Raw genomic sequence first — 21,724 nt, 5'->3', positions numbered from 1 at the left:
ACATCTGAAATTTCAAACGCTGAAGCTCTTTGACATCCGATTTTTCGGACACTGCCCAAATTTCAGGTCCGAAACGGCATTAATTAAAGAAAAGTTTCCTAACTGAGCTATGGCGAGCGCCAAGAATCATTGATTGCTACTTCTCCCCCCCCCCCTTCCTCCTTCCTCTCTCCTTCCCTCTGTAGGCTAGTTCAAAGGTAGACTGGGGGGGGGGGTGAGCAAGCACCTCCTACCCCCTCCCCCCCTGTATCCTGTATTGGCGCCTCTCATCCACAGTAAATGGTACAGCTGGTTCTTGCAGCAAAGCTGTCTTATTCTACCTTGTGCCGTCGTCGTACTAGTAGTGGTAGTAGTAGTAGTAATAGCAGTAGTAGTAGCTGTAGATGTCATGTAGGTCATGTGACCAGAGGGGAAGGGAATGAAGAAATAAAACCAGAATGATGATAATGCTTTTCTTGAAATAAATGAAACGAAATGATTATGACGAGGAGGACTCTTTTTGTACCAAAAATCGTAATCATTACAGCTTCGCTGTCGGACGGTTTTCTCGGCATGAAATAGGCTGAACATTTCTTTGGAGAGGGGGGGGGGGTGAAGGGGGCAGGGGAATCACCTTGAGTTGGTGCTGGACTGTCGACATTCACTCAGCACTGTTTTAGATACTTCTTTCAATCAAGACAGTGAAGTGATGTGCTTTGCAGTGCATTCTTCTTGCTCATGCTTCATTATAACTCTATTACCAGGGCCTGTAGAGGTTGACACCATGCTGCTGAATCACAGTTGCAAACATACAGCATCAAAGCGAATCATGTAACAAAATGTACATGTCTTCTCTTTGCTGCAGAAACTGCGGGTCCGGCTTTTGAGGAGTTTCTCGAGATGCTGGGCCACAAAGTTCGGCTCAAGGGCTTCCAGAACTATCGGGCGGGCCTCGACAACAAGAGTGAGTGCATACGAAACCTCAGAACTAGGCGTGTTTTATCAGGGGCACAGGGATGATGATGATGATGTTGCTTGAACACCGTATGTCAGTATTGAGGAAATGCATGACTGACAGTGTGCAATTTCGAAGATCTTCTGGTTTCCCGAAGGAGTATAAGTGAAGGGCCAATGAATTGGTGCAAAAGCTCTAGACCTTTATTGTGAGCTCTAGCTTGACTTTAGAGCTATGCTTTCAATTCTCTGCGCTCTGTCCGCCGCGGTGGTGTAGCGGTTACAGTGCTCGGCTGCTGACCCGAAGGTCACGGGTTCGATCCCGGCCGCGGAGGTCACATTTCCAAGGAGGCGAAATGCTAGAGGCCCACGTACTGTGCGATGTTAGTGCACGATGAAGAACCCCAAGTGGTCAAAATTTTCGGAGCCCTCCACTATGGCATGCCTCACTCATAATCATATTGTGGTTTTGCGCAGACCCCAGATATTATTATTAATTCTCTGAGCTCTGTGCAACTTCACTGAACAAAGAAGCCAATTGTCTTAAGCAGCATTGTTATCTGTGCAGCTGTCCCTTCTTTCCATATGGGTCTTGGGTTTCTCCTATGCTCAAAGTGCTTAACGGTTTTTGTGTTCAGTTTTGATTTAAGCTGTGCATATGCTGCAACTAGCACACTAAAGATGGCGACTGTGCAAACGGTTTCAAGGTCGGGTAAATGGTTGGAGCGCAATGTTTAGATTTTTTTTCTCTCATTCAGCGTGACACTTATGCGAGTAACATCACTTTTTTCTTTTGTAGCGGACACCACCGGTCTCTACTCGGTGTACTCAACCTATGAGGACTGTGAGATTATGTTCCATGTTTCCACCATGCTTCCATACACACCCAGCAACAAGCAGCAGGTCAGTTGGCGTCCCTGTCACGACTTGTATTCATAATCGTGCCAAAGACTGTGCTGCATGCAATTGCAACTGTACAAGCATCTCTGCACTACTAAAGCTGCATACTACGAGTTATAGTATGCCTCCTCACTTTGCTGCACTATCTTGGTTCATATGGTGATCTAATGTTTACAGAGGCTCAGATATTGAAGCTCCAATGTTTATTGAGGCACTGCAGTCTCCTGTGCTGCATATGATGTGAAGAATGTGCTCACAAAAACTGCATGTTTTGACTACCAGCAGCTGCGGAAGTTTCATTTTGTGGCATTGGTCTTCTGCTGTGGCAAATGTGGAAGTTCGTTATATTGAAACTACGAATAAATGCACTTTGTTGTTCGGAGGTTAAAAGTATGTGTTCTACCGACATGAAGTTATCCAAAGGGAAATACTTTGTTACATCGAAAGTTTCATTCTATTTAAGTTTGTTATATTGAAGTCGAACTATATCAGCCCAAGATGCTGGCAACCTCTGAAGTGGTGTGTTCTACTCTTCAGGCCCTCATGTTGACATCTCATTAGCTTAAGTAGCACTGAGAATTAGGCGAGTGAGTACAGTTTCATTATTATAAAATGGCACTACAGAACAAGTGAGAACACAGTTTGGGTGTATTCTGTGTTCTCGTCTTATTCCAAGGTGCTGTTTCATAAAAAATGAATCTATTTATCTGCTTGCTAGAGCACGTTTTATAACAGTGGCCGTTGTACAGGCTTTTTCTTCAGTCATACAGTTAAACCTCGTTATAACGAGACGGGCTATAACGAAATAATGGATATAACGAGCAAATCGTAATTCCCCTTGAAAGTCCCCATAGAAACCAATGTATTAAAAACCTCGTTTTAGCGAGGTAAAATTTGCCTGTTATGGGATATAACGAACGAATTTTGTTAGGAAATAAAATTTTGAGCCGATGTCACGACAGTGCACAACGCGAATTTGAGATGGTGCGCAACGCGACAACTATATAGCAGTTCAAAACTCCCGCCACGCATCCTCCAGCAAGGCGCGCAAAGCTGACTGCGCACCATGCGCACGCTGTTTCTGGAGGAGAGGGCGTTGCACGTGCGCCGCTACGCATCCGCTTGGCTACCGCTGACAGCCGAGGACTCGGCAACTCCGCGAACATCTCGCCCTTTTCTGTCTTCTTTATATTCCCCCTCTCTCCTTCCTCATGGCGCTGAGTCGTGCTCCCTAAAGGGCTGCAGAAAAGAGCGCCTCTTCCTCTTCACAATCTCTCTCTCTCTGCGCCCGCGAGCCCGTTCCCACCTTCCCCTCGGTTGCCTCGGTGCGCAAGGCCGCGGCAGCCGCGGCGCGCCTGCAACCACTGCAAGTGTTGTCATTCGCCGACGTGAGCCGCGTTGTTTTTGCGTGCGTGTTTTTCTTTAGTGCTTCCGCAGTGCCTTTGTCGTGCTTTTATCGTGCTGCGCTCGTGATTCCAGCAACATGAATGCGCCAGGAGGGAAGCGAAAGCGTATAACGCTAGATCAGAAGGCGGCTATGATAAAAGCCGTCGAATCGGGGACCAAGAAAAGCAAAGTGGCGAGAGACTTTGACGTATCGACGAGTACACTGTCCACAATCTTAAGCAAGCAGCAGTCCATCATCGACGCTGTTGCACGCGGCGTGAAAGGAAGCGCTAAAAGGATGAGGGCTCCTGCCTTTGAAGCTGTCGAAAGGGCCATTTTTAAATGGTTTTTGGACACGCGGGCCGTGAATCTGCCGGTGAGCGGCGCCTTGCTACAAACAAAAGCAAGAGACTTCGCCTGCATCATGGGCTATGACAACTTCGTAGCAAGTTCGGGTTGGCTACAACGCTTCAAGGAGCGCCATGGCATTGTCGGGAGAGTGGTCTGCGGCGAATCGCAATCTGTCGACGAAGCGGAGGCTACAAAGTGGGCGAAAGAAAACATTGTGCGGCTGCTAGAAACATACAGCGCGGAGGACATTTTTAACGCGGACATTTTTCAAGATGTTGCCGCACAAGACTTTAGCCCTCAAAGGTGAGCCGTGTCATGGCGGCAAACAAAGTAAGCTGCGGATCACTACGCTACTTTGTGCAAACATGACTGGTTCTGAAAAGCTGCCAATTTTCGTAATTGGCAAAAGCACATCCCCCCGCTGCTTTAAGGGGAAGGGGCAGCTCCCAGTCAAGTACATGGCCAATCACAAAGCCTGGATGACCAGGGAGATTTTTGCAAAATGGCTTTGCGAATGGGACGAGAAGCTGGCAAAGGCGAACCGCAAAGTGTGCCTTGTTTTAGATAACTGCACCGCCCACCACACCGCTGCCGCACTCAAAAACATTGAGCTGCTGTTCCTGCCTGCCAACTGCACAGCAAAAATACAGCCGCTTGACCAAGGCGTGATTACCGTATTTACTCGAATCTAAGCCGATGTTTTTTTCGAAAAAACGATGTGCGAAAATGGGGGGGTCGGCTTAGATTCGAGTACAATGAATAGGTTTTTTTTCTTTTCTGGCCTTGCGAATTTCGGGGGTCGGCTTAGAATCGGGGCCAGCCTAGATTCGAGTAAATACGGTATGTCGCTCAAGGCAGGTTACCGCAAGCGCCTGATGGACAGGCTCCTGCTCAACATGAGGATGAAGCGGGACACCAATGTTGACTTGTACGCTGCACTCGAAATGCTTCAAGCGGCGTGGATGAGTGTGACGGCGACCACGATCGCAAATTGCTTTCGACATGCCTCATTTGCCGCCGCACCAGACGCCAGCGATGAGCCATTATTAGACGAGCCCGCTGTGCCAGACGGTTTCGCCACATCAGACGAAGTCGCAGCATCATGGACGGCACTTCGTGACGCCAGTGTCGTGCCTGACAGCGAGTCGTTTTGCGACTATGTGAGTGCGGACTCGAAAGTGGTGGCAACGGAACAGCTCCTGGATGGCGACATTGTGCGCGCTGTCAATGATGCGGATGAGACCAGCGACGATGATTCTGCCGACGAACGTGCCGACAGCATACCTGCCAAGTCTCCCGGATTACCCGGGAGACTCCCGGATTTTGAACGTTTCTCCCGGTTGTACGGGTCATAGGAAAATCTCCCGGAAATCCAGTTTTGCCCCGCGCGTCCAGTGCATTGCGCGCCCCGTGCGTCACTGTGACGTGAGGTGGGACATTTCGCGTACAGATGCGCTACATGCAATTTAAAAATTGATCCTAAATGTGTTATACGTTATATCAGCCGTTAATATTTCGTAGATGATGCGTTTGTTTACACACAAATCTATCCCACAAGTTATCTCGCCTTCAAAATTTTGTGTCACTACTGCTTTAAGTGGAGAGCCCAGCACTTAAAAGTGTAGCTGTTACCGATGTCTGTCGAGATAGCGTGTTCGCCAGCGCTTGCGACCGTCCCCGTCTCAACGGCGCCCCTTATGGTCCCTTGCCCGACGAAATAACTGGTAAGCAAGTGACGACAGGCCTCGCACGCGGAGCGATGTTATCGCATGTGCCCTTCGCACGACGGTGATGGCCGGGTCGTTTCATCTCTGCTTCAAACGCGTTCGTCCCTAGCGCTAGCGCGCTTTCACTCGCACGTGAAACAGACGATGCGTAAGCGATCGGGTTGGACTCTGTACAGATCAGCGGCGACCACAAAATCCCGCTGACAGTGTCCATATAATTGCTATCGCAGTACCCCCCCCGTTGCGTTGATCTCCCGGATTCCGTTTCTCCAAACTTGGCAGGTATGCGACAGCGTGCCGACAGCGTCGGAGGCATTTGACGCAGTGGATGTACTGCGCCGCTACTACGGCGCTCACGAGGGCGGCGAAGATGGCATGAACATTGCAGCCGCAGCTGAGCGAGCCATCGTTCGCATCAGGAAGATGCAGCAACGTCCAATTACGGACTTCTTTGCAGCTACGGCTGTTTGAAATGCGAGCTGTGTATTTTGAAGTGCAATAAAATAGGCGTGTGACTTTTCCTTTTTTATTTGCGGAATGCAGTTATTTTGTTGCGTACCAGCGTGCGGCGAGATGCTATTTCGCCCCCTATTTGTTTTCGGTAAGTACAGCGCATAATATTTGCAGTAAATGCCCACTGCGGCTATAACGAAATATTGGTTATAACGAGCAAATCGCGGCGGCCCTTCAATTTCGTTATAACGAGGTTTAACTGTATATGCAAGCTTACAGCTTGGGGAGCGCAACACAACTATTGATAGATTCAGTTGACGAGGAGCATTTTGTGTGCAGCTGCTGCGCAAGCGTCACATCGGCAACGACATCGTCACCCTCGTGTTTCAAGAGCCACGAGCTCTGCCCTTCACGCCCAAAAACATCCGGTCACACTTCCAGCATGTCTTCATCATTGTGCGTGCCATTGAACCCTGCACCTCCAAGACTCGGTACAGGTCAGTTGCCCAGCTGTATTGCTGGCTTTTTTTCATTTATTGGTTACCTCAAAAGCCCCTGATTAAGGAGGTACTTCATGATGTGTATTGGATATAGGCCAGATTTGGGCTTGTGTTCTTGAGGATAATCGCCAAAGTTAAATGAATGGCCAGTTGGCAACCTTGGCCAGTTGGGAATTGCCACTTGGGACCCCGCCAGTGCAATTCAGATGTCCGTAACAATGTGCCTTTTCGAGGTGGCATTTTGCAGTGTCATTACTACATACATTCCTACAGCACTAGCTATCAGAAAAGTGTACTAGTGGCAGCCTAGCATTGGCACGCTGTGATCGTCATGATGATAAATGTGCGATGATGCTGGTAAATGTAGTTGCAGGCAATAATTGATTTTTATTGCGATAGCAATTATATGGACAGTCTCGACGGGTTTTTGCCGTTGCCGTCATGTCCCTCCCGTATGAAGTCCAAATTGGTAAGATCCCCCCATGCATTGTATGCTCTACCGTGGGTAAAAGCGCGCGAGCGGGGGCGACGAACACGGCCGAAGGAGATATCAAACGAGCCGGCCCATTTCCATCGCTCGGAGGGTGCATGCGATAGCATCACTCCGCTTGGGAGGCCTGCCATCGAAGCAGACAGGAAACGCCCCACCCGTTTTGAACGAGCATGAAAAGACACGAGGGGGGTGGGGGGGTTGTCGCTGGAGGAGCAACTTTGAACTTTGAATCTAAGGGTGTGGTCGCTGGCGCGCGTGCTATCTCGACAGCCATCACAGCGGGCGGCTCGTATACCCTTCTACGTGCTGCGCTCTCAGCACGAAGTGACTATGCGAAGAGCATCTCTCCCTGGAGCGGCCGTATTCTCTTACACCAGTGTTTTGTAGTTACGCGAGATCGGATACAAAACAGTTAGCTGCCAGCCTCACTTCGTATAACACTACAATTTGTTGCTATTGCATTCATTGCTTCGCCCTTGTGGTGAAACTGTGACTTCTTTTTTCTTTTGATACAATCTCTACTTCATCACCACGGGCACGAGCATTATGGGTTCCAGGGGCCCTGCAACACTTTTTGAGCAGGGTCAAAAAGCACTGCCAATCGGTAGTCGAGGCTCCCAAGAACACACGCGAGCCAAATATAATAGCGAAGCGAGCGGCCTGGAATTTACAATAAATTCTCAAAGTCAGCTGAAAACCGCTTCCTCTTCTCTCGACAAATGATGTATTAGTCCGCAATATATGACGCGATTGTCGGCAGCTCCACCATTGGCTGATGTTATAATCACGATAACACCCTCATTATTACCTTCGTTGTTAATTTTGAGTTCAATAAGTAGATATGTATGTTTATATTGTGTTATGCCGTTAAAACACCGAACAAACATTAATATTAGCACTTCCGGTCTCACCGACAGCTCGTCTGCTCGTAGTTGCGTGGTTGCGTTTTCTTCACCATGTGCAGTGCCGAAATCGTGAATATTTCTGTGCTTTTGACCATCGCCGGTTGCCGTTGAGAGTGGCAGCCGTTCGAGTGTTGCCTCGTCAGCTGGAAACTGCATCGTCTGCACGTTCTCACGACCGACCGAGGCAGCGGTGCAGCATTTCTCCGATAACAATGTTGGCGCCGGCTAGCTTAGGATACCTGTGTTCACTGTATGGCGAGAGTCCCATTCGTTGTCTGTTCAGTATGTCATCGAGCCGTACCTCGGCGTATCCTCCCCGTAGTCTCAGGTTCCCGAGAAACCGTGACACAGCAACCAAGCAGACTCGCATTTTCACGGTAGCTGCAGACAGCCGGGGGATGGGTCCGCGCCGGCCCGATGCCCCACGATCCTTTCTTCTAGTCTTTAGTTCTTTGTTGTCAGCCCGCACTCGCTGTGCGTCCGCATTTGAAGAGCAAACAGCATTGAAGTACCGCCACTGGGAGAAGGGTGCACGCAGCTTTGCCATGTTGAATACAATTCAAGCGCGAGCAGGGCGACGAGGCGGTGTATCGGAGTGTGGGTCGAAACCCATCTCAGCTGTCATTCGTTCCAAACGCGCATGCAGGTTTGCGTCCATGGTTGGCAGAGCGATGAAAACACTACGGCAGTTCGAGGTGCACACCCAACATTACCAAACCAACTCGCAGTTTTCAAGCACGCGCGATACACGGTGCGATGGCCTCCGCTCGACGACGAGCGCGCAAGCCGACCGGAAGTGGCGCCACAGACCACGTGGTTGCGCCGAGACGCCAAAGAGAAAAAAATGAAGAAAGAAAATACCGCCGGCGCTGACGTATAACTCTTCGGTGCCTCCTCGCACCTCCGCCCTCCCTCCCTTCACGCCCCGCGCAGCTTTCCGCGCGCTCGCGGCGTTGAGTTGAGGGAGAAAGCTGCGGAACGTGATCTCTATAATTTGGTAACACCACTTAGACTTGACGGATTCGAAAAATTTTTGCGGTATATGACTCGTGAAGAGTCATACGTCAATAATGAGACTATTCCAATATAACTAAGAAAGGTGTTGCAGGGCCCCTTTAATTGCTAGTTGAGTATTTTGTGGAATTCTCTTGATGAATGTTTACCGTCCATATGTTATCCATAGTGGCTGTTCCGAGAATCTGCGGAGTAACGTCTATTGCTGAAACATAACTGCAACAGGACCTCAAAAAAACCTTGATAGTTGCATTCTTATTTTTGATAAGATTTTTGTTATTACGACAGGATGCTGTGCACTCTCAGCTGATGGCAATATCGGCAAATTAATGCCCATTAACAAGTTCAAGATTTTCATCAAACTTTTTAGCTCACAATGGTGTCTAAGAATAATGGGTGGATAGTTAAGGGACGTGCATACTACATTGTGAAAATGCACTTTTTAGTGTTATTTGTTTGAATGACTGACTTCCACATGTTGGCCGCAGAAAATGTGGACAGGAGATTTTCCATTTCTCATTACATAGTCATGACCTGCAGGGGCTACAGTTCAGTAAGAGCCAGGGAAAATTGAGATTACTGTTAAGGCGTTTATTGGACGGCACTCAACCCGAAGGTCGCGGGATCGAATCCCGGCCGCGGCGAATGCATTTTCGATGGAGGCGAAAATGTTTGAGGCCTGCATGCTTAGATTTAGGTGCATGTTAAGAAACTCCAGGTGGTCAAAATTTCCGGAGCCCTCCACTACGGCGTCTCTCATAATCATATCGTGGTTTTGTGACGTTAAACCCCAGACATTATTATTATTATTATTATTGGACGGCACTCAGCGGCAATACGCAATGGCGACAGTCAAGGCAAAAGCATGGACTCTCAGAGCGAGCGCCGTTCTTTCAGGAATGAGCCAAAGAGGACGACCCACTAGAAGCCACTAGAGAGCGCAACGCATTACACAGTTCCAAGGTTTCGCTACATTACAAATGAAAAAAAAAAAGAATTCTTTTCAGCTAAAAACCTCATATGCGCGCGCTACAGATTGTCTGTTCAGAAGTTTAATCAACGCTCCAAAAACTCCTTTTCATTGCAGTGTTGCCGTGAGTCGATCGAAAGAGGTCCCCGTGTTTGGTCCTCCAATCCCCGACGGTGCCACCTTCCCAAAGTCCAAGAAGTTCACCGACTTCATTCTTGCTAAAGGTATTTATTGTACGCTTTATCTTGCTGCAACCTTTTATTTGACGAATGCCTCTTCATTGTGTCCCAAACGCTGAACATGACTGCGCAGTGAAGCATTGCTATGGCCACTCGAGACAGATACTCGTGTCCAAGATGTGGTCGCTTAGGTTGGTGAAAGCCAATGTTTAATAATATGTTCGGTTGTACTACCTGGCTAGCTTAAATTATGGCTGTTAATTGCCGTATTTAATCACTTGATTTGCGTGTTTCTTTCCCTTATTGTAGGGCTTTCAGAAGGGCTTGAACAAATTGCTCAAAAAGTTTGCAAATCCGGATCATGGTTTGTAAAATATTGAGCTTACTTGAGTCTAACCAAAAATCCTCCGCTAATTATTTTTAAAATTTGCTGACTGAGAGTGGCAGCATGTGACTATAAGTGCCAATAAACTGACACAGCAATAAATCCGCAACAGTAAACACCCAGACATAGTGACAAACCACCTTCTAAGAATGCTGCACACTTAAGTAAAAGCTGGTTTACATGTACCTGGTAGGGAATACGTGGCATAATTATGCACTAAGCACACAGTACTAAAAGACCGTGCATTAGCACACAGTGGCGATACCAAAGACAATTTCTAAGTTATGATAGGGAACATTATGGCACAGTGGGAGATTGATCTGGCGTTCACCAATGCATATCGGTGCATTTGGAAAGTGATCTGTTACTGTCGCAAAAACTCGCGCCACTTCATGAAATGTTGGGCCTGCTGCTGCATGGAGCCAGTGGTTCCTGTACCTACTTGTGTGCAGCACGTTGCCTCCTAAACTCCGGCCATTACTGCCAGGGTGTTTGCTGTACTGTATGCACGCATTTGCCTTGGAAATACACGTGCAGTGATCTTTGTACGTTCCTGACACCCTCCCGACCATGCACTGGTGGGGCCAACACAGTGACAGCAAGCTGCTGTAGTTTCTGCAAGTGATGCACACTTGAAGTGGTCTCACATGGTGAACGGCGCTGTGGCGGGCACATTTGGGTTGTCACCTAATAAAAAGCCTGCGGCACGCTCAGTGCAGGACTACGCCGCACACGCTACTGAACAGATAGCTGAAGGTGTTTATCGTAGAAGGGTACGCAGTTGGGCTGGTTGGTTCATGATTACGGATGAAAAACAGCGCTAAAAAGACGGGACAAGAAAGGACACGAGACCACGGCGCTGACTAACAACCAAATGTGCTTTATTCCTTCAGTCAGCATAAATATACTATATAAATATACTATATAAATATAAATAAATATGCTATATAGCATAATATACAGCATAAATATACTATATATACAGTATATTTATGCTGACTGAAGGAATAAAGCACATTTGGTTGTTAGTCAGCGCCGTGGTCTCGTGTCCTTTCTTGTCCCGTCTTTTTAGCGCTGTTTTTCATCCGTGTTTATCGTGGTAGGGTTGTCGATGATAAGTCATACTAGCGCGTTCGTCAGTGGCTGCCATTTTGCCTTCGTTCTTTTTGGATGTTTATCCTCAAAGACATCGCTGCACTCGCATGGAAGGCGGAAGGGTTGATCGGCAGGTCTCTTACGTTTCCAAAAAGACTGAATATTTCTTGTGGCACATTGTGGCATCGGTGAGTTGAGGGGTGTCGTTAACTTTTACGCCACAAAAACATCACAATATGCACTAACCACTAAGTGTAGGATGAGCCACTATGGCTTAAGTGGTCATTAGGCTCTATGAGGCTTGATGAGCTATGTTTTAACCACTAGTACATTTAAAGTGGGTATGCATAACGAGGTATCACTGCACTTCATTATTTTTAATACAGCCTGTGTCAAATCACTTCAGAAAGATGGGAGCTCATTGGAATTTGTTCCACCATCATTACCTTTCAGTGATCAATGCAGAGAACGCTGCCCACCGATCTGAGAAGTTTGCCACCATGGCACAACGGACGCGGCAGGAGTACCTCAAGGACCTCGCAGCCAACTACTCGACCAACACCACACTTGACTCTGGACCTAAATTTTGTGAGTGGTCACCTGGTCCTTCAGAGTACCATAAAATCCCGAGCAAGTGCCCCTACCCAAGCAATCGCCCCTCCCTTTTTCGGGACACTTGAAACATGCGCGGCTCCTCCTCTCCTCCCGTCATTTTTGCCGTTTCATTCACCGTTTTTATTCGCCAGACGAGGGCGAACAAAAACAGTGAATGCATGCATGTTCAATAAAGCACGTCATTAGAAGCACAGGTGTGCATTCTTTATTTTTAGCGGCTCTTCCGCTGCCATCTTGAATTTTAATCTGCAACTGCGCAAGGGCCCCCCCCTCTAAATTTTGTCGGATTATCTTTCACCGTATGGGGGGGCGCTTGCTCGGGATTTTACGGTACTTTTAGTGAAGGCCACAGATGCTCACGGTTATCTTTGATGAATGTTCAGCAAGTGTACTTTATATTATAACCCCATTTTTGTTCTTGATTGTCTGCATTCAAAATAACTTTTTTTTTACATGAGCTTTCATAATGGAAGCAGTGCATAGTAAGGAAAGCAGCGTATCGCCATTTGCACTTCATTGGGAACGCATGTGGCACGTACAGGTAGCAGTCGAGCACGAATCGAACCTGTGCGATAATGTTTTGGCTCGTTTTATCGGAAAAAAACACGCACGTTGGATTTGAGTACATGCCAACCCTTCAGTGCCTGCACGTTGGTGTGACGTCACTGACTTGTCTTTTTTTTGCTTCTCATTTTGACTGCGTTGGTTGAGGTGTCTCAAAATTGGCCATGTTAAGTGTTCGACACCATTAGAACTTGGATCACGAACGTAATTCACTTTTAGCAGTAAAGAATTTTGCAGGCACTGTCGAAATTAATGACATCACGACAAGTTGGTGCGGGTACCTTCAGGCAGCGTTGCCACCTTATTGCGTTTTCTGACTTGCCAAGTGCCTTCTCACGGCAAGAGTGGTACTATTGCAAAAGGGTGATCTGCTTAACAAATGTAATAAGTTTTCTGTTTAATGTTGCCTTAATGCTATACACGTTGCTGAGCTTATATCGCTGCATTAAAAGAACGTCTTTTTGATGTTCGAACTTGATTGAAATTATAAAAAAATTGACGTCACATGTCAGCTCTAAGCGTTGCCGAGTTTGTGTATATTTGTGCACTGATTTCAACTACACATTCGTTTTTCTGCTACATGATGTAGTTTTAAAATATCAAACATTTTATGTGCTTTTTGGGAGCGAGACTTTCTCCTGAACAGAGAAAGTTGCGTGGTAAATTAGCATATCGCAATAACCTGGGATGAGAACTCTATGCAATAGAATAGAAAATGGATGTTGTAAACACATTCGAAGAAAAGTTCGACAGTAAAGGGACACTAAATAGAAAAAACAATTTTTTGTCGTATTAGTAAATTACTCTTTCATAATACCAAAATCTCCACGCTTGCCATGAGAAGACGCTTGGTAAGGGAGAAAACGCACAAAAAGAAAATGCGGGTGGCGACGCCACCTTGAAGTTCCCACGCCAGTCACCATGAAGTCATAGATTTTGACGGCATCCACTATGGTCTATGTAGTTCCTAATTGGTAAATATGAAGTAAATTGTCCTCAGAGGAGGCCAGAGACTTGTCATACGAAGTTTCAGAAAATTTCGTTGAGCCAATGCTGCTGAAATGTGAATGAAACATGTTCAAATCCATGACATCACATACGGAGATTTCGGCACGAAATCTAAAAATGAAACTTTGACCTTGATTTTCCCTTTTATTAATGCATCTATGATGGTGAAAGTGATGACAATAGAGCTTTCAGAGTATGATTAATCCGTTTAAGCTGATTAATTGTTTCACTTTAATGTACCTTTATTGAGTGAGCTGATGTCAAGCTGGAATTTCAGTCACGAAGGTTCAACATTCCATAAATTTTGTTCAAGTGAGCTTAGAACGTCTATTCTTGTTTCTTATATAGATTATTATGATATGCTGATTTACTTTGAGAGACTGTCAGTTTAGGAAAAAATCTTGCTCCCAAAATGCGTGTGAAATGTTGGATATTTTAAAAACTACAGATTGAACTGGAAAAATAATTGCATACTTGAGATCAGTACACAAATAAACATATCAGCAAGTTTCATAAAAATTAATCAAGAATTATAAAAAAGTTTTAAAATGCAGTGTCCCACTTAAGGAAGGTTTTCCTGATTTAGTAAAAAACACGGTCACTTCTTTCATGAGCCTTAGAGAAGGCTCCATGTCCGGTCCGCCCTCGGGCCAGCCCTGCGGACTTTTCACATGCACAGGCATGGGTTAGCGAAAAATACAATGCCACGTAAGCTTTCCGGTGTCACTAGTTTACAATTTTATATTCTGAAATACTGAAAAATTTTTCTCACTTTTACAAACTCCTCGATTTAGCGAAATCTTTTTTTAGGGGTGTGCGAATATTCGAAATTTCGAATATTTTTCGAATAGTGTTTGCTATTCGATTCGATTCGCACTGGAATTTTACTATTCGAACTATTCGAACTTCCCAAAAACAAAAATACAGTGAACGTCAGATTGAAAGTGACCCCTTCAGATTTTTAATATGCTTCACCTCATTACACTCTCGTATTGCGGCAAAGCTACCTTTTAAGCTCCGTTACGGTCGAAGTTTGCCAAGACACAGTCAACGTCCAATTGGAAGTGGTTCCTAGATTTTCAATATGCTTTACCTCGTCACACCCCGGTATTGCTGCCTTTCAAACTCCGTTACGGTCGGACTTTGCCAAGAGACAGTCAACGTCCGATTGAAAGTGGTCCTGAGATTTTCAATATGCTTCATCTCATCACACCTCGCTATTGCGGCAAAGCTGCCTTTCAAGCTCTGCTACGGTCGCAAATGTACTAACTCAAGAAAACGCTGGTTCCAACATGGAGATGAAAGATGTGGCAGAGGTGGGGGCTCAATTAATGCTGTTTTGGACCTGAAAGTTGGGCAGGAAGTCCGAAAAGTCGGAAGCCTAAGCTTTTTAGCATCCAAAACTTCAGATGTTCTTATATATCGACATCTACGAGGCAGATTTAGAACTCCGGACTTGAAGGGAGCGCACCCTTGTCCGCCGCATCAGTTAAGCTTCCACAGAAGTTGAAAGAGGAGGAGAGGCTGAGGAAATGGCCTCTTTGCCTATCACGTGTAAAATATTGTTGGCAACACTTTAGTTGCACCAAATCATGTACATAAATACAATTCGGCCTCTACATTGCCTCATTCTTGATAAGACAACTATGAAACGCACCCCGCCAGTGCTTCTTCAACCTAGCGAAAAGAAACACTTTCATGTTGCTATCTTATAAGAATATGCTTAGGAATCCTCTCCATCTTTTTTTCTGCAATTTCACTTCGAAGTATTCGAGAAACATTCTAGAAATATTCGAGAAATATTCGAAAAATATTCTATTCGATTCGCACTCACACTTCAATATTCGAATTCGCTTCGCACCCAGAATTTTGCTATTCGCACAGCTCTACTTTTTTTGTTATCTACATATGAAAGCATGAGAAATTTAAGCTTGGCCATCACTTCATTAAATCGAGTTTCAGTATTACAGTAGGCTTTCAGTAAACAGAAATCCCTTAAACGGAATGGCCGCTTTAACGGAATAACTACCTTTGCTACGATTGGTTTGTTACTTGGATTCTGCACCCCTGTTCATCTCTCATTAAACGGAACTTCTGTTAAACGGAACATATTTTCTTAGTCCCTTCAGGTTCCATTTTATGAGAGCCTACCGTACATTAAATAAATTGCTACATCAGTTAAACCATGATGTAATAAACATTCTTTTTGACATTGCCGATGCACGTTATGTATTGTTTCTTGTGGCAAATTAGTTCTGTAGAAAAGCCCACAAGGTGGAGGTATGTTAATGAAAGGGGAAAATTGGCATCCACTTGTGCGTGGCACAAAGCCACGAAGGAAATCCACATGATTTTTCAAAAAAACCTTCAGTCTTATCATCAGCTAAGAAGCTTTCTTGACGAGAAATCCATAGGGGCTTCCTTTGGTGCTCTGTGGTACGAGTGTGTGCACAACAGTTTGTCCGTATCTTGTATTTTTTCTTTTCAACATGTAGATTATTCTGTAGACACGCAATTCTTTGTCAAATATTTCCAGCCCTTCTGAGCTTCGGATCGCGCAAGAAGGAGAGACCGCGGCCTAGGTTTGTGCCGGACGGCTTTGTGCGGGGCGCCATCTCTTGGTCGGTTCAGGTGAGCAGTGTCGTCACCGTACTAACAGTTACTGCGACAGTTGTCAGGGCTCAGTTTGTTTGGATGTGGGACCAGGAGACATGACACAAATGTATGACTCTTTTGACGTACTCTTCGCCAACTTTTGCTAACTGAAGCCACAATGAATAGTTTTGCATGTGCATTCGAGAAGTTTGCCGCATGCTTAAATACTGTAAATTCCTCTATGACGGCACATCTCAATACAACAGTAAGAGAGATTTTATGATCATACATTTTGTTTTCAAATTTGTTCGTCCTTCGTCACATGCCCAAACAAATTTGTGCAGCCATTATTGCTGGAAATTGCCGTTCAATTCGACAAAATATAAAACGCACTCATTGTTGGTATCGGATGTGTGAAATGCAGTGTGACTTCTTGTCATGTGTTGCCTGCCTGTCTGCTTCATCTCCATGTTACTTGGTGACCAGGTGCCTTCCTGTTGTTTCTTTTTTTTTTTTTTTTTGCTTCCGCCCAGCCTTTTCAGTTCACTCATTCCATGTAACATGCCCTCTTAATAACAATGGTTCTTTTGTTGACGCTTCAACCATGTGTGACCGACAGACAACGTTATATTTAATTGAAGTGGCATTATTTATTACTTCACAATGCTTCGTCACATAGAGTGGAACCTAAACCTTAGCATAACAAGGTTGGTAAAACCTTCAATATATCAAAATTTTGTTCAATTGAAATTCAATTTCTGATGCAAAGTATAGTCACTGAAGGACTCTTTTTGACATGGAAAGGGCTGTAAGAATGTTGGATAATAAGGCAGTATGTAATAAGTAACTTCATTAACGTTGAAAAAGAAAAAAAGATTTTGCTTAACCGGAGATCTGGAAACCATGACTTGGATGTGCCGGCGAAGTCCTGTTGACGTGCAGTCCTTATTCCAGATTATTCTGATATGCTGACTTACTTTGTAACTGTCACTATATATAAGAAAATCTTTCTCCTAATAAGGCACATGAAATGATTGATATTTTAAACACAGCGTCTTGTACAGAAAAAGTAATTGCATATTTGGATTCAGTGCATAAGCTGTGAATGTTTCATAAAAATCTGCTAAAAAATAAAAATATGTTTCTATAGCGCATTCCCCCTTTAAGGTTCAACTTGTATGTGTGCAGCCGCTTTTTCATTTTTACGTGTCGTGCCTGCGTGAACGTTGCAGGTGTATGATGTATATGTATGACACGACCCAGGTGGAAGACCAGGGCCAAGGCTGTGTGTGCGACTGCATCCTCGGCATCTCAGCCAGCTCACTCGTGCTACTAGACGACGTGACCGGAGAGCCGGTCTTTGGATGTGCGACAGCTGCAGTGCTTGGATGGTCCTCGCACAGCAGCAGGTGAGGCCATCAACGTGGCCAACAGTCATCATTTGTATCAATACACAATAGGAAATTTCAATTGAGGTCTGAACCCCCCAACACCCTGGCTATGCCATTGCTTGACATACCATTGACGCTCGCAGTGCATCAGAAAGGCTCCAAACATGCTTTCATAAGGTTGAGTGGCAATGGGATGACGCGGGCCACCGTAATGTTGTTCTGTATGGTGGATGGTAGCCAGCTTCCACCCTACATTGTGTTCAAGGGGAAGACACTGCTAAAAAAATGAGGTTTGCATAAAATGTTGTTGCGAGATGCCAGGACGAAGATTGGATGGACAAAGCACTGCTTCTTAATTGGATAATGTCTCCCTGGTATTGGCAGCCTGGAGTTCTGCACTGGTTCCACCACTCATGTTGGATGCTTTGCACTTTAACATGGCCGATTCCGTGAAAAAACTACGGCATATTTAAAAGTCTATAACATTACAGCATTTTTAATTATTGTTATTAGAGGTGCAGCGATGTCAACACATACGGCCATTTTGCGAGCCACTGTATGAGCTCAGTCTGGGTAACCACTGTGTTGCTGGATGGCGGTGCTGGTGGTTTGGCGTGAGACAAACAATGCCATGAAAAATCGCGACCAACCAGAGGCCAGCAGCTCCACTGCGAAAAATTCTTTTCTGATAAGCGACACTTTACCATCGCAGGCAGCAGGATTTCACATTATTTTTCCTTCATTTAAACCCTAATACCATTACGTTCAACAGCTCAACTTCTTATAAAATATATGTTTATTTTTTATTAACACGAAAGTGTTTTATGCCGGGGTCCACCAAGTACATCCGTCACGGATATGACGTTGATAAAATGGACGCCAACGGGTGAGAAAGAAAAAAACCAAGAAAAAGATACCCCGCTGGGAATCGAACCCACGACGTTGCGGCCGCGACGGCAAGCGCCCGACGCACTACCGACTAAGCTAACTCGGGAGATGCTAAACACGGCGCGAACGCGCCTTATATCTTTCACACATTCTCTTTCACGGCGGGCGGAGCGAGGCAGTGCTGCCGTCTGTGAGATGTGAAAAGAAGTAATGCTTCACGCTCGACACTTACTAGCGCTTGCTCCGAGATTGCATGCGATATCGGAGGTCATGGTTAAAGCGTCTCGATACCAGAGCGGTAGACTGGCCACGCTGGCGTCGCCGAGGCACCCTTGACGCAGTTACGTTCTTTGCCTTTGGCTTCGTGTTAGCGTGCGTCGGCTCATCGGAGTAGTGCAGCTCCCACGTGCACCAACGGGATTTCTCCGCCGCCGACTGCTTCAATTGCAAGAGCACCTACTAACAAAACTGCTGCAATATGCGTTGCAGAAAGGATGCGATTTCGACGGGCGAATGTCGTGCCTTGGTGGAGCGAGAGCAGCGCCTGCGAGACAGAGGCCAGCGGGACGCACGCGTTTGCGGCTCAGGCTACGAACCTCTACCTCCCGTGTTGCTGAAGCGCAGTGTGTGTTATGTATGCATGAGCACAGGCGTCGGCTACCCATTACTAGAAAACGCACACCGTACCGTTTCTCTCCTCAATTGACGCTTTGAAGAAGTGCATACCGGGTACCAGTGTTGATTATGAGCTTGTTGATATCATCCTTACGTGGGATTCACGATTCGCTGTGTCCAAATATATGTTCACACCGTCAGCTACCACAACGGTTTAATCATGATCATGGGCGTTAGTCGTCGCGATAGAGACACGCATGCTGTCAACATGGGTGCATCCACGTCAAACGGTGCTATAGCTGCCAAACACGAATAGCCATTGTACAAGCTCTCATATATCACTACACAATAAGCAGTACTTCTGTGAAAACACGTGTCACTTTCGTGTTATACCGATTCCTATGACAGAGGGATCAGCCATGTTTTTTTTTATTTCATTACCTGTCGACTTCATGTAATTGTTACTTGATTGAAAGGCTGCTATTACCGTATTTTCTCGTATATAACCGGCCCCTGAATATAGCATGCTGCTCCCAACTACAAACAGGTGAAAAATAATTTTTTGAAAATCTCTGCCTATTGCTGTGAAGCAGCCTTCCTTGCATTACCGTGAAGCCGTGCCACGAAGCCAACTTGCACGCCAAAATTTGCGTACAACCTGCATGCACCCCTACTTTAGCTCTTCAGTTTTTTGTATGTCTTGTGTTGGTTATACAGTAGAGAATAGGTACTCTTCTTAATCTCTCATTGTCCAAATCTTTCAAACTGTACATTGTGAGCAGCTCATTATTTGAATTGTTAAGCATGAGTTTGTTTTAAATATGAGTTGTCTTTTTCTCATCAAGTTGCACGTTGGTCCGTAGACGTTCGTTTGACTGATTCATCACGTGATGTCTCTCGTTCCCAGTCTGAAGCTTTTCTACCATCAGGGAGAGTGCGTGGTGCTCCGGGCACGTGACTCAGATGCCGACGAGGCACAAGAGATTGTGACCAGGTTGGCCTGCGTCACCGATGGATGTGAGGCAAGTGACTGTAGTTTTTTGTGCACTGGATTTATAGCTTATGCCACACACCATTCTGCATTTTATTTGCATGGTCTGTGTGCTAGCGATGCAAAACTCTCGGTAAGTTGACAATCGATACTGTAAAGAAACTATCTATAGCACCGTCGGTAGAACTGCTACAGGTAATGCTATCGTTAGCGCTACGAATAGCTCTGCTTTTGTCGGCTGGCAACATTGCCGCAACATTTGTGATAGCATACTGTTAGCAATACTCAGTTCGTTTAATTTATGAGCAATATTTTGGCGAAAGAAATAAATTGTTCCCGCAGTGAAAATGCCGGACTATGTCCATCAATAAATTCATATTCACAAGTAACCAGTTACACTGTACAATGAACAAGCTTGCGTCTTGATACTTTTATTCTGAAATCTGAAAATGCGCTGTCAATTTGAAGCCATGCAGTTGTGCCACATGTAACGGCTTCCTTTCTGCTAAAGCTGAACAGTTCAACTTAATCGTCTTACCAAGCATTCTGGTGAAGAAACACAGGCGTGTCGACTTTCTTGCCCTTCAGCCTGCCCCTTCTGATCTACCATAAACTACCATGCACTCGGGGAACAAAGTTTATGCTGCAGTGAGTTCACATGGTTGATTTCATACTGTCGAAGGCACTATTGAACTTACTATTGATAACACTGTCATTAGTCTTTTTTACCATCGATAGTTCAATAGTGACTCAACTGTTGATAGTATTGATAGTACTTTCGATAGTTCTGCATCACTAAAGTGTGTGCGTGTAGCCCACATAAGTGGGTAAGCTCTTTTCATATTTTTTTGAGCAAGCGTTGCAAGCGTGCGCGTTGCAACTTGGCATGCCGCCGCGAGAAGCTTGCCCTAGCCAACACGGAGATCGGGCATAGAAGAGATCTCACTCGCGAGCTAAACCGAGGGCATCACGCGTGAAACGCAGTTGCGGTTCGCGGTCGGGAGAACAGCCACGTCAACTATCCTGAAAAAGTCTCTCAAGCTTGTAAGTCCGCCTGTTGGTGGCAAAGGCGAAAACTCAGTCGCGTCTCAAAGCACTGTTACTTGCGGGGGAATCGAGGTTGCACGCGCTCTACGACGAAGCAACTATTTTCCCGACGAAGACAAACAGCGGTAACGCGCTCTTGATGCGGACACGGGCACCCCTACGTAGCGGAGCGCGCATGTCAAGCGGCCGGGGCAAAGCGCGCATGTCAAGGGGGCAAAGGCTTCTCCGTCGACCACGCAACCGCTCCCCCTCCTGACACCACACGCCCGTGCCGGACTGCTGCCTCCCACCGCCATCGCTTTTTTTTTTCTTCCCCCGCTCCTTGTTCATTCGTTCCGCGTCCTCTCCTCCTTCATAGCTCCGTCGCTGCTCTCTCCCCCGCTGGCGCATCTCCGCTGAGGAGCACGCTCGCTCCCTCGCACCTCTGAGAACGTTCCGGCAGCCGCATTATAACCGGTCTTTCATCTCGGGGGACTGCACAATAAGCGGTATGCGTATGCATGGAGTTCTATGGGAGGGTAAACGGGAGTCAGAAAAAACCGCATTATAGCCGGTACTGCACTGTAAGCGGTTATGTTATAAGTGGTCCGAGCTTCAAGTAGAGCAGAACCCCACTGTTATGTTTCTTAGGGGATCACGTAAGAAATGACTCATGATGCGGGGAAACGTAACATCTAGGGGTGTGCGAATATTCGAAATTTCTAATATTTTTCGAATAG

At 46.0% G+C, this 21,724-nt stretch overlaps 1 protein-coding gene across 1 annotated transcript in view; it reads left to right on the top strand.

The window, feature by feature from the left end:
* LOC119375132 (signal-induced proliferation-associated 1-like protein 2) overlaps positions 1-21,724 on the top strand; it is a 99,019-nt gene that overhangs the window by 65,461 nt on the left and 11,834 nt on the right. Inside the window, exons 17-24 of the mRNA XM_037645327.2 lie at positions 845-943; positions 1,733-1,836; positions 6,090-6,247; positions 9,750-9,856; positions 11,745-11,879; positions 16,015-16,109; positions 17,337-17,482; positions 19,875-19,989. Of these exons, the coding sequence (XP_037501255.2) occupies positions 845-943; positions 1,733-1,836; positions 6,090-6,247; positions 9,750-9,856; positions 11,745-11,879; positions 16,015-16,109; positions 17,337-17,482; positions 19,875-19,989 (959 nt within the window). The remainder of the gene's footprint in view (positions 1-844; positions 944-1,732; positions 1,837-6,089; positions 6,248-9,749; positions 9,857-11,744; positions 11,880-16,014; positions 16,110-17,336; positions 17,483-19,874; positions 19,990-21,724) is intronic.

Source organism: Rhipicephalus sanguineus, chromosome 11 (genome assembly GCF_013339695.2).
Source record: "Rhipicephalus sanguineus isolate Rsan-2018 chromosome 11, BIME_Rsan_1.4, whole genome shotgun sequence".
Classification (NCBI taxonomy): domain Eukaryota; kingdom Metazoa; phylum Arthropoda; class Arachnida; order Ixodida; family Ixodidae; genus Rhipicephalus; species Rhipicephalus sanguineus.
Note: the sequence above shows the minus strand (reverse complement) of the source record. Positions and strands in the feature narration are given on the sequence as shown.